The 12,649-nt window shown below is 41.1% G+C and overlaps 2 protein-coding genes across 3 annotated transcripts in view; both read right to left on the bottom strand.

The window, feature by feature from the left end:
• Positions 1-7,074, bottom strand: part of LOC124404420 — a 46,078-nt gene extending 39,004 nt beyond the window's left edge. Inside the window, exon 1 of one of the 2 annotated variants that reach the window (XM_046878526.1) lies at positions 5,957-7,074. The gene's annotated coding sequence lies outside the window, so the exon portion shown is untranslated. The remainder of the gene's footprint in view (positions 1-5,956) is intronic. The other variant, XM_046878524.1, reaches the window with a different exon arrangement.
• Positions 7,075-9,018: 1,944 nt separating this feature from the next.
• Positions 9,019-11,994, bottom strand: LOC124404422 (myosin regulatory light chain sqh). The gene is made up of 4 exons (XM_046878529.1): positions 11,844-11,994; positions 10,268-10,477; positions 9,968-10,181; positions 9,019-9,865 (listed from the first exon to the last, which is right to left on the bottom strand). Exons 2-4 carry the CDS (start codon positions 10,455-10,457, stop codon positions 9,745-9,747), a joined length of 525 nt encoding a protein of 174 aa, XP_046734485.1. The 5' UTR covers positions 10,458-10,477; positions 11,844-11,994; the 3' UTR covers positions 9,019-9,744.
• Between the last annotated feature and the right edge of the window lie 655 nt (positions 11,995-12,649).

The following is a 12,649-nucleotide window of genomic DNA, read 5'->3' as shown; positions in this document are numbered from 1 at the left end:
CTTTAACGATGCACGTAACGCAGCGTTAGGATTGTCTGAAATTCAGTTAGTAAATTATATAACGAGAAAAGCGTGTTCAATATTTTGAAAAGCCAAAACTCTTTGAAATGATATGCAGTCTTGAGGTGAAAAATTCTCTACTTCTAAATAGTTGAAGTACCTTGAAGTTCCAATAAACCGGATTTTTCTATTTCCAAAAAGTTCAACACGTTTGACTGCAAACTCTACCTGCTAGCTTTATCTTCACATTTTCATGTCTGGATTAACCTTTTACCATACAGCAAGATTACAGTCCTGAAAATGGTTTCGAGACGGGTGTTGAGTGTCAAGTAAACAAAACAGTAATCTAAGATAGAGGAGCGAATATTCATAGCATGAATTGCGCCGCGCGAATATGGCAGGCATAGATACCGAGGGTGCAATTCAGGTTGAATTCGGCAAAGAGCAGAGTTGCTGCTTGCTGCAGGATCCCCCATCACCCTTGGGAATCCGATCATTCCCCTCCTAGTCGTTAACGAAGAGGAGAAAGCGCCGACGTCGAGGAGAGAATGAAAACGGGGAAAAGCGCGTGTCTCGAGCACCCCAACATAACATCCACTGTGCAGTCTGCAATGGCGTGCCTTATATCCAGCCCTAAACCCTCGACATCGGTGGTGTCGCGAGATAACTGCAAAATTTTTGCAGAGGTGTTAGCCGTGCTCGAGAAGAGGGGAAAAAGCAGATGAATTACCTGAAGAAGAAAATTGATTTGATTATCAATTTCTGAATACACTTTTCTTTTTGAAAATAAGTGACTAAATATTGGATGAAAATCATTCTTGACGAACTTAACTCTGTTGAAGAAGGGGATGCCGTTGCATTGTAATAATAATAACAATAATAATTCTGTATGACGGTGGAAGCAATCTTCGGACGATATGCGCTCCTAAACTGACGTATACGTATATTCGCCTTGACATTTGCGAAGCCGGTAAAAAGCATCGCATAGAACCCGAAGCGACGCGCTGAATTCCCGGTTGGCATTTCTCATGCCGTTTGTTCAGAAGGTGCGGGCGTAACGTGGGTAACGAAGAAAGAAAGAAAAGAAAAAGAAAAAGAAAAAAAAGAAAAGGAAAGCAAATAAAGTTGCACACTCGGAAAGTTTATGATCTGAAAAAAAAACCTCAGCTCATATATATAGTAATGAATATAAATGTCATGATCATATGGAGAAGATCGGTGTTCATTTGGTCCCAATTTCGAAGCATTTTAATCTGTGCATTTTTTTTTTTTATTAGGAAAAAAATTAAGATGCTGAAGTTAATAACGTTAACGTATGGAAACGTTGAAAGAAAAATTATTATTCTGTACCATTAGAATATCCGAAGACGTTGAAATTACAAAACCTGTTGTATTAACGACTTGACAGATTTCGAGTGTTATTCTAAAGTTAGAAAAAAACGACTCTTCATCAAAGGATGCGTCATTACAATATACATAACGTCAAAAAACGTCAGCCTGATATAAAATTCGTCTAAAAGTTTTTTATTTTCATCGTATTTCGAAATCGTAGGGTATTTCGATTCCCGAGCTCTTGCTGAGTGTAGACAGGAAGATCGTTTTCCTAACAAGGACGATATCCAGGAGAAGCGAAACACAGTCGGTGGCAGAGACTATTGCAGACGAAGGACGTCGAGTTTGGTGAATTCTGCGGCTGCGCCGCATCGATTTTCCGCGAAGGGTAGTTTACCCGCCCCTCTTTCAACCTTCGCTCTCTCTCTCTCTCTCTCTCTCTCTCGCCCTCCTCCTCCTTCTCCGTGAATGGTGCACCCTGCGATGCAAACACACACACGCACACACACAGAGATATCCTCCAAGTATCGTCGTGTTATCGTGGCACAGTTGGGAAGACGAAGAAGCTATAAGGGGATGAGGGTTGCTGGAGTCTCAAAGTCTCGCTCGTTTTTCGCGCTTCGTCATTGGAGCGTCTGCCATGTTGTTAGGGAACCCTTGCACTGAAATTTGCCCGAATCCAAGTCACGCTATGGCGATTACTGCACCTGACACAGTGGCACATTTCTTATTTCCTTATTTTATGTAATATCGCCGGAAGCCACGATCAATCGCGATGGTTTTGGCACCTAATGGGAAAGAGATTATGACTCGATCATCAGGGATCATAATTTTAGCACTTTTTGCGCTAGGAGCGATAGTTTCAGAATTGCAATAGTAACATTAAGAGAAAAGAGTCGTTGGATTGACTGAATATGCTCTCCCCGGTGGCGAAATGAATATTTATTTCTGTCAATTCAAGATATGTTTATAGTTAATTTAAATATTCGAACTCAACATTTTGTTAGACCGAGGAGATTTGAATTGGCACAATTAAATATTCAAGTTTAATTTTACACGAGGTTGAAGTTGGTAACGTTATTGTATAAAAACTTTGATAAGACAAAACTAATATTTTTATATTTTCGCTATAATTTTTTCAAGGATCTAGAATTGCAAAATATGAGTATATATGATTTTTTATACGGTTGACCGAATTTCAAACAGTCACAAAATCGCGAAGTAACGATTTTTTCCTTAGCATGAATCTTTACGATAACGTTACTAACTTCAAAATGGCCTAATTTTTTGCTTACCGATCGTTCGAAGTAAAAATTTTTCCCAACATTTTGAATCTTAATTGACACGAAAATCAGCACTAAAAAAATAACAAGCCGAACTTCTAAGATAAAAAAAGCGATGTCTAAATATTCCTGTAGTTTTTTTTATGATTTTTTATAATTATCGCAGGCTTAAATCATGCTCGATTGACCCCAAGTCATTACAGAAACGGAGTAAGCGGTGTGGATTGTACCAATAAAAGACCCCGAAAGAGGCTGCAGCGTATAGGTTTAGCGTATACGCAATGCAAGCATGAGCAGCTGTGTTTGTTATTCACGCCTTTGAGAACGCGGGGAATGTTAATTGCCAATTGCGATTAACGGCAATCAACGAATTAGTCGGCAAGCCAATTATAGAGTTAGTCAATTAGCCCCTATTCACAAGAAGATTCGGTTCAGCCGTACAGATCCGATACACACACTCGCCATATCGGTTTATTAAACCGCAAAAGATGTCAATATTAGCATGAATATTGTAGCGAAAATCGATCAGCATCAACAGCAAATAATCCGTAGAGAAAAACGGAAAGCAATCTGTTTGTTTACCATCAATAATGCACTACAGATACTTCGTTTCTCTCTATACTAGTCTACTCACTCACTCAAACACACACACACACGTGGCGCAGCACCTGGGGTAGAAAAAAAGAAGGAGGAGAGGGTGGCCCTAGAATGAATCACCTCGTATAAGTGTGTCGCGGTATACATATGTTATCAAGTACTTACGTAACCGGAGGGCACCTCGACCACCGGTTATCGCTGTACCTACCTATACATACACTTCGTGTGCAGTTTTGACGTGCGGAATAGATAGAAACAGCGACGCGGTCGTGCGAGGCTTGATTATCATACTTTTGCACGCGACACACACTCGCAGATATACAGAACGTAGGTATACTATATAGGTAGGTGGGTATAATAATATACCGCCAAACTCGTGTACAAGAGTCAAGACACTTGCTCGAGTTTAAACTCAACCAGAGTGACGACTGATGAAATTTTTTTTATCGTATTGTCGTTGTTTTTACCCTTCTTAATTAAAAAAAAAATAAAAAAAAACTCCAAACATCGAACACTTTTGCTATTGTTAATTACCATTTTTTCCACTTTATTTGCAATAACGATTTATTGTTACAATTTAGTGTATCCGATCATTTGGCAGAGATACCCAGTTCAACGACCCTTCAATTCGAAGCTGGCAACGATGGAATGAAATCGCGGTATTCGGTGCAGTAGGTTAAAGATTGCAGCTGAGAGTCTAGCCAATAGTATAGTATAACCGAATTCCAGACCGATAAACACGTACCCATTTCTTAACGCGATAACATACATAAATTTATAAATTATACACAAGAGATTTACGCAGGCGAAGAAGATCAGAGCTACTGGAATTGAAATCATCAGTGGAATTAACAGTGAGACTAGTTATAGCTGGACGGGAATCAGTCCGGAGGAAATTCAAATTTAGCGCCAATAAACGAGCACCGAGCGGCGTATTGCAGAGGATGCACAAATGTGTGTGTGAGTGTGTGGTTTTACACGTAGGCTGCAGGGCGGCTTAAGTCAGATTATATATAGATCGCACCTCTCCAGATCGGCCGCTGCACCACCCACGTGTATGTATACCTATACCTACGTAGATGTAACATTCTCAGTGAATGCGCTCGAGGATTGCGTAATTCTAGGTGCCATGCCCTGAGGCTGCACCGTTGGCTGTCGTCGTCACGCTGCGTCACCACGTGGCGTGTCTCCTCAACCGCTTCGGAGTTTCCCTTCTCCCGGAGATTTTACGTGACACTGTCCCCCCCCCCCCCCCCCCCTTCTCGCCCTTCGCGTTTTATGCCGTTCATATACGTATTTCAACATGTAATAATAAAAGCGGTTTATCTGGGTCTGACAGGCTATCGAAATGGAACGCAGTTTCGTTGTATTTTCTTTTATATAACGAGGAAAGTCGTCTTTTCGATAGATGTTTAAAGAAAATATAACGGTTTCATTAAAATAATAGGGGGGGGGGGGGGGGGGGCACGAATTTTTGGGAAAAATAATTCAAAGTAAACTTGTTACCTCAAAAGATGATGAGATGAAACTAATATTTTCAGTTTTTAACAATTCCAGGTTTTACAGATTTTCCTGGTTTGTGGCCACCCTGCAGTTGTACAGAGACGAATAACGCTGAAATCCGTGTGAACTTTTCGCTGGGCAAGATGAGTATGTATTTTGTGCAGCGTATTAAAGAGTCGTGGTGCATATAATGAAGACGGAGGTGTATGACCCGTGAAAGAACCTTTTGTACGTGTCTACGTATGTTCGCTTTCATTCGTCCAAGAGAGGACGGAGACAAGACAGAAGAAGAAAAATGGAAAAAAGAAACGAAATTAGAAAGTAAAGAAAAAGGAATCACCAGCGTCGTAAAGAAGAAGCAGGTGCCATGGACCTCTGCATTTTCAATGGCCCTGCTGCGATGCACCGGCTGCTTTATTCCCCTCTTTACATCGTCTGAAGCTGCATTATAATGTATAATAATGTCCTACACAATCGTCAGAGTCGCTAATCGAGGTTTAGGAATTCGAAGAGGAGAAATATGAATATAACACAAGAAATGTGACGAAGGTGGGCACAAAATATCGGTAGTTCGATATATAGTACCACGTGATAGAGAAAAACACGTCGTATATATAAACGGTCGAAAACTGGTTTCCAGATAATTAATTAAGCGTGTATAAATATCACGTTGCATCAGGTAGTCAGTAAGACAAGTGAATATATACCTATAATTACCATAGATAACGGTAATTTAAGAACCGTATTATAATTCATCGGTAATATGTAGTTATGAAATAAATACCTATTGGATAAAGAATCACTGGAAAATAAAAACGAAACAGCGGCGGCTGTTTGGTGGTGGTTCGATTTTTAAATTGAAAACATTTCAGCTATCGTGTTAATTGTTTTACTAAGCAAATCTGAAGATGAAGTGTTTTGAAAACAGTGAAGGAGCTGTTCTATATATATAATCTGGAAAATCTGTAAACACCGCGGACGTGGATATTCAACCAGGTTGAAATTAGTAACGTTATCGTAACGAAACGTTGGATAAATAATCACTATATTCATAATTTCACAATGATTTTTAAGGAACTAACTAAAATTTCGAAATGTGAGTGTGCAGTTTTGTTTTATTACAGTTTACCGAATCTCGAATAATTAAAAAATCGCCAAATAACGGTTTTTCCTCTGCATGAATCGTTTCGATAACGTCAAATCACCAACTTCACTGCGATAAAATCCGTTAAATCGCATACCTTTTGTTTCAATCTCGATCACGTGGTCCGTGGTGCATGATCAGTTATCCATCGCGTCTGGGTTCTGTTTTCAGTCTGGGTTTCCTCCCTAGTTAGACGATTTTCCGCGCTCTCGGGGAAACAACGCACGCCAGCTTCAAGGTTTCACTAACGTTCAATTAATTCGCGGTAGTCGTGTAGGAGGAACGACAGTTCGTCGGCGGATTTCACGCAAAGAGTCCGAACAACCCGCAACATCTTGAGCAAACACCGTTAGGAAAGTATAAATTGATTTTCCGACGTTTAACGCGCTGCTGCCGACGGGGGGGAGTCATGTGAACCCCGAACTACCGACTACAGATTATAGAGCAGAAACACAACACTCGCGGGACGAAAAACAGACAAGAATCGGCGACGCACTTCCAATTTCCTCCCGCCTTCGGCCAACTTCACTCCGCTCCGCGGTGGTGCGACAACAACTGACGATCAGCTGCTCGGTACGAACCCGGTTCGCACTCAGGTGTCGTTGTGTCGTTTCTTCAGTCCTCGCATCGCGCTCTTACGTTCACCGGCCTGACACTAATAGTCGACAATTTACGCCCAGCAACGATAATACCCGGCACTGTCAAACCGTCCATCACCGATCGTTGCGTTCGATTCACTCTCGATGATAGATAAACAATTGACGACGCAGCGACGAATTGTGGGAAGTCTCGGCCTCGGTCTTACCGTCGGCGGATCGAGAAATCGATCGCGAAGTAGACCGGCCGTTGTTTCCACCCTCGCCGCCCTCGCGGCTCACGACGTGTGATGAAAATTCGCTTTACGGTCGGTTTACCCGGGGTTTTTGGCTCCCGATTATATATACGCTGAGAAGTGAATCGCTAGCCCGCGAGAACAACTGACGTTCGCGTAAGTACAGTCGATGGCGCGTAAAAACAACTGACACTCGATCACTTTCGGCTCGGAGTTGCACGCCGAGCAGCAGCGACTCGAAGCGACTGGCACTGGGACAGAAACTGCGCGCGAGCCGCGATACTTCGGGTGGATTACCATTCGCTCCTTCGCTACTTTGCTCCCGCGATTGCTCCCGACCCCTGCAGCAGCCCGTGTTTGTTACGCTCCGCGAGTGTGTGGAGACTGCGGCCTCTGCCTATCGGCGCATGCGTCCTGGCTCGATAAACCTCCTCCCCCTGTGCCGTCGGATCGAGGCGCCGCATGGAGACGGGGTGATGCGACGCGGATTTTCAACCATTGAGACTAACCCCTGATCCCGGTACTGGTAAGTGGATGATTTCAGAAAGATCATTTTCAGGGTTGTTCTCCGCACTCTTACCTCCGTTGCGTACAGTATTTAACTGCAAGATACACGGTGCTTGCATAAAAAAATAAACATAAGAATAATACGAAATTGAATAAATAATTTCTTTATTAAATGTTCTTGACATTCAGTGTCTTTTCTTCTTCTCTTTGATCATACTTCCTCCGAACACGCTTAATTCCGCTTTCCATTTTCTGTTTTCTTGTTTGTATTTATTCCTGAGTTCTTCTCACTCTGATAAATAATATGACCATGAGTAAATATCCCGCATAACGCGAGGTTGATTGCCAATTAGGGTGTGCACTGTGCATGTACACCTGCATGTTTCGGATAACGGGTGTATGGAGTGGCCGACGCGTAGCTGATTAGCTTTCGCTGGGACGGATAACTGCAATGACGACGCGAAGCTTGATCGATGCGTTTGATGGGTCGTGACGGGTCTGCAACGGCATCGTAAACCGTGAAATTCAACGAGTTGTGCCAAAGTGTGCGACCGAATGAATTTCTTCACTCGTGCAACTATTATAGAAGCGTCTTCTGAAACAAGAAACGAAAAAATATTATAGTTAACGATTCTAGTGCAAAGAAATCGTCCCATGCGATTGATCGAGGAGATCGAGACGGAAGCGATTAAATCGATAGAATGAAGACGACTTTACGGATGAGGTGCAGATGTAGGATAAAAACTGAAAAGAAAGGGCGAAGAAAACAGACCGCGCCAGTTTCTCTCACAATGAGTTACGCTCCGGCGAACTCCTGAGACGAGATAGAACCGCACTGGGCTTAGAATTTTGTTTTTACTTTTGTTTCTAGCAATAATAATGTGAATCATTCTTTTCTGCCGCTGGATCGGCTGTAAATTCGTTTATAAAACCGCGACGGCAGTCGTTGTTCTGTGTGTACGGAAATATCTCGTTATCCAAGCATGCGGAACTTTCTAAACTCTCCAATTTTCCAAATTTTTGCCTTTGCAGATAGGAGATTTCAATTTTCTTTTGTGCCTTTGTCATTATATGATTTTCCATCCAACGGTTTTTCGTAGTTTTTAATTTAAACTTTTGCCCCCATAACTGTAGTGAACGTCTAAAGAGATCTAATCGTTCAAAGATAAAGAAAAAAAGAGAATAAAGAATTGCAATTTGTAGCAAGAGATTTGAACAGTTGATTTATAAAAATTCTTATGAGTATTTTTTTTTCACTGGAATAACATGCCATTTTTTCTATTTCCATTAAAATGCTTATAATATTAATAAATAATTAAAGTATAACTTACCTCGATATGAACTTGACGATTAGTTTTCTTATTTATTTATTTTATTTTTTCCCGAACTGATTAACCGTATTAACGAATTCGTGTTTGAAGGAAAGGTAAAAATAGTCATGAATTTAGCAATGAAGCAAAGAAAAGAGAACATTTCGAAATCCCAATTTTATCAGTCTAGTCAAAAATCGAGTATAGATCCTGACTTTAATAATAAAATAGATATGAACAGGGACAAGAAGAACGTTCGACTTGATAAGACCGTTTGCAAATTGAATATTTTGTTCTTTCTTTTCTTCATTCCTCACCATTTTCACATGTATACCTATAATATGTATTAATATGTATATATTTATAATATTGTCGTATTAAAATACAAATTCCGACGTGTGAAAACACATTTTGACCTATACACATATATGTATGAAATTACGAAGTAATACAGAACCGTCATATATAAATGCAAGATAACGGTGAATAACCAACTGTTTTTTTTTTGTCTTTCTACGCGTAAAACTTCCGTGAATTCTATTTTATTATTGTCGAATTCCTATCAAGTCTTCATAGTCTATTGAATTCAGGTTTGAAATCCCGTTCGCTAATAATAACAATAATAATAATAAAAAAACAAATCCTAATTCGTCTACGAATTTTTCTATTTATAGTGGATCAGCGGCGTAATGAGGTAAAAACATATCGCACTCACTGATCTTAGTACATATTAAAATTAATAAGGCAACTTATACAGTATTAAATAGTATGCATAGCAAATATAATTATACGATGTGGCATTTTTTTAGTTTTTTCGGTTTTATCGAGAAAAAGAGAACCATCCAGTAATTCGAATCGTTTAATTTTTCCGTCTCGGTCAAATCGCGAGTGGAGGGAACACCTGCGCCATATCATCGCTCTGTACATGAACGTTGCACCACGTTGTAGATTTATACACATACACACGCACACATACCGCGCATGTATAAATAACATGTTTGCTTCGTCAATATTCAGAAATAAGAATGCAACCGAATGAAAGGAAAATAAGAAAATTACTTTAGAAGTATAATATAGGAAAGTGGAAATGGGTGGGCGACTGTCGCGCGGGCTGGTGTTTGAATTTCGGTATGAAATATCCTTTTTCGCTTAATTTTCGCGATCTCTCCGTTGTTAATCTTGCTATTCTCCGTCTCGTACTTCAATCCCAGGCTCACATTTCTCGCGTTTTGCAATCTACTGCTCGTCCTTATCCTTTGCCCCGTGTTTCAGGATTCGGGTGAACTCGATGTAGTCGAACATCGATCCCTTGATCGGCGCCTCACGGTACATCTCGTCGACATCGTCGTCCGTGAATCTAAAAGCAATGAAAGAAACACCAAAGTTTTTAGTCAAGTTTACGTTCCTCTGAGATAATTAAAAAATCTGGGTATATCGCGTCTCTCTTATATCCACCCACCGATCTCCCATCGTTGTGAGCAATTCTCTGAGACGTTCCTCGTTTATGTTGCCCGTGTTCTCCTCGTCGAAGCAACCAAATGCGTTCTTGATCACGTCCTCAGGATCGGTGCCCTGAAGTCGTTCGCCGAAGAGCGTAAGGAACATGGTGAAGTTGATCGGTCCTGGGGCCTCGTTCATCATACCCTCGAGGTAATCGTCGGTCGGATTTTTTCCTGTAAAGAATTTCTCGTGTAATTATTTTATCCCTGCAATTTCTCTATCACTCTCAAAGTGGTATAAGCTGTGAAACATGAGTTACCTAGAGACGCGAGCATGTCGTGGAGGTCTTCCTTGTCGACGAAACCATCGTGATTTTGGTCGATCATGTTGAAGGCCTCCTTGAACTCGGCGATTTGGGCCTGATCGAACATGGCGAAGACATTCGATGTCGCGCGCTGAGCGCGTTTCTTCGTCGTCGCACGACGTCCGGCTGTTTTGCGGGAAGACATTTTCGACTTTCTTCTTCGTCCTGCAAAAGCATTATCAAGATATAAATAAACTAGTACGGTAAAAGTCGATAAGAGAACTGTAACGAGGATAATTCCGGTCGGTAAAGAAGCAGCCTGTATCGTATATTATATTTTAATATAAAAAAAAATCTGCGTGTAACAGCCGTGGTCGTGCGTTGTATACCTTGATATACATTCTACGCTGTATGTGTGCATACTTATGATGCTCGCAGTATTGAAGAGACAGGGATGACGTCACGATAACGAGATTCGGAGAATTTCTTTACAGCGGTTGACTCATTGCGTCCCAAGTCTCTCAGGTCGCTTGCCTCGTTTTAAAAGCGATAGGAACTGCACAGTTTAGCGTCTTTACGCGGTTTTGGTCAGATTTTTAAAAAGTTTGTTTACTTTGGCTAATTTCATTCCTCGCAAGAGAAACGCGTTGCGTTTGCTTATACAGCGCATAATTAGTACAAGTTTCTTCACACAGTGACAACGTAACACGTACAGGTGTATATACGCGTAGGTGTATAGCTGCTATCGCCGTAACGGTCGTTTTCATCCGTTCGTTTATTTTAGGAGAATTTTTCACCCCCAGACAGGAAATTCTTACGTAGCTTATAATCGGTGTAAAAATAACGAGACAAAGACGACGACGATGATGAAGCGTGTGGAATAGGGTTCTGCCACGAGAATGCAATTATCTGGTTATTACTCTCGGGAGGGAGAAAAGGAGTATAAATAAAAAAAAAAAAAAAAACAATTGAAAACACTAGTGCTAATGATATTAAATTGAAAATATTATTTCGCGCAACGTTCGAAACGGTTGCAAATTCAGAGTACAAAACGCGATATCACAATCTTAAAGTGATTTAATATAGACGTATACTGAATAGTCGGACAAAAAAATAGTGCGAATACATTCTAGAGTCAGCGGACATTGATCGACCGTTGGAATGCGGTTTGAAATTTTTTCGTGGAAAGATAATATACGTATAGTAATTTCACAGCAGCTGATACGAAATGTGCTCATCAGAGACATTGTTATCCTATCTCAGGTACGATTAGGTTCATGGTAAAGATACGACAGCCGAAGAATCGGTGAGGAATTTAAATTCCCCAAAACGAAATATCTTATAAGTAAAAAAAAAAAAAAAAAAAAAAAAGAGTGATTGGTCACTTACATCTTACTCTTACGAGTGAGTAAGACGGTGACGAGTTGGCGAGAAAACTGTCTCCACGAGTAATAACAATGGCGGTTCCACACGACGCTGTCAAACGTTGTGAATACCTGAATAACGGCTGGCAATAAGCCTGAGAAACGGATACATTTTTCAAAGCAGCGACGATCCGGTGTCACGAGAATCGATTTTGGGGCGTACTCACCGCGTCTCAACGAGTCTCGAAGATGGATAAATTCTGCTTACAACTGCGGCGAGATCGGAGTTTCTCCAGCAACAGCAGCGTCCGTTGTGTGCGAAGTGTGTTCCGGCGATAATCTCGTTGTCCGTGACTCGAGTCGGTCTGCCCTAAGTAAACTTTTACTGCACGCAGTTTGCACCACACCCCATAAGGTGGCGCCGCCTGTCGGGGCTCTAGGAACTCAACGATACTGTCCCAATTACGTTACGCTGCGCCGTTTCCTCGGGTCGTATGTTTTATGATCGATTCGATGTTGAAAACAGTTGAATAGTTAAATATTGCCCGATTTTTGGATGAGGAGAATCCGAGAAATTTAAGACTCAGACGAAGTCTTTGTTTCAGCATCTGGAAATACGCGCGGCTGTCTGTCGTAGACAATATTCTGGTCGAAACGAGTCCTTCGAATGTGCAGGCTGTTTTCGAACCTTTTAAAACGAGCGCACGTTCACCGAGACTTCGAGAGATCTTCGACGAGTATACCGTACTTGGAAGTTTGAACGTTCTTGGGGCACGATTACGTTGCCTTATATGGACTGCGAATGAACTAATTTTGTTATTTCGCAATAAGCGTTGTACGTTACAACAGATTATGCGAAGGTCGGACTTCGTTCTAAAATATTGGTACATACGTATGTATGTATGTACATACCTATAGTTTTACGTGTGTACGATGGGTATTTCTTTTTCTATTTTAATCGAGATGGAAAGAAAAGTGACCACTCGATTGTTTCGAAAGAAAAATATAATCGCGTGTTCATTTGTGTATTTAT

Source organism: Diprion similis, chromosome 3 (assembly GCF_021155765.1).
Source record: "Diprion similis isolate iyDipSimi1 chromosome 3, iyDipSimi1.1, whole genome shotgun sequence".
Classification (NCBI taxonomy): Eukaryota; Metazoa; Arthropoda; class Insecta; order Hymenoptera; family Diprionidae; genus Diprion; species Diprion similis.
The sequence above is the reverse complement of the archived record's forward strand: the minus strand, read 5'-3'. Positions and strand labels throughout refer to the sequence as shown.

Coding starts and splice junctions, on each gene's coding strand:
- LOC124404422 (XM_046878529.1), bottom strand. CDS start 10,457: ATGTCTTCCCGCAAAACAGCCGGACGTCGTGCGACGACGAAGAAACGC. Junction 10,182..10,267: donor CGACATGCTCGCGTCTCTAG/GTAACTCATGTT, acceptor AATTCTTTACAG/GAAAAAATCCGACCGACGAT. Junction 9,866..9,967: donor CTCACAACGATGGGAGATCG/GTGGGTGGATAT, acceptor CATTGCTTTTAG/ATTCACGGACGACGATGTCG.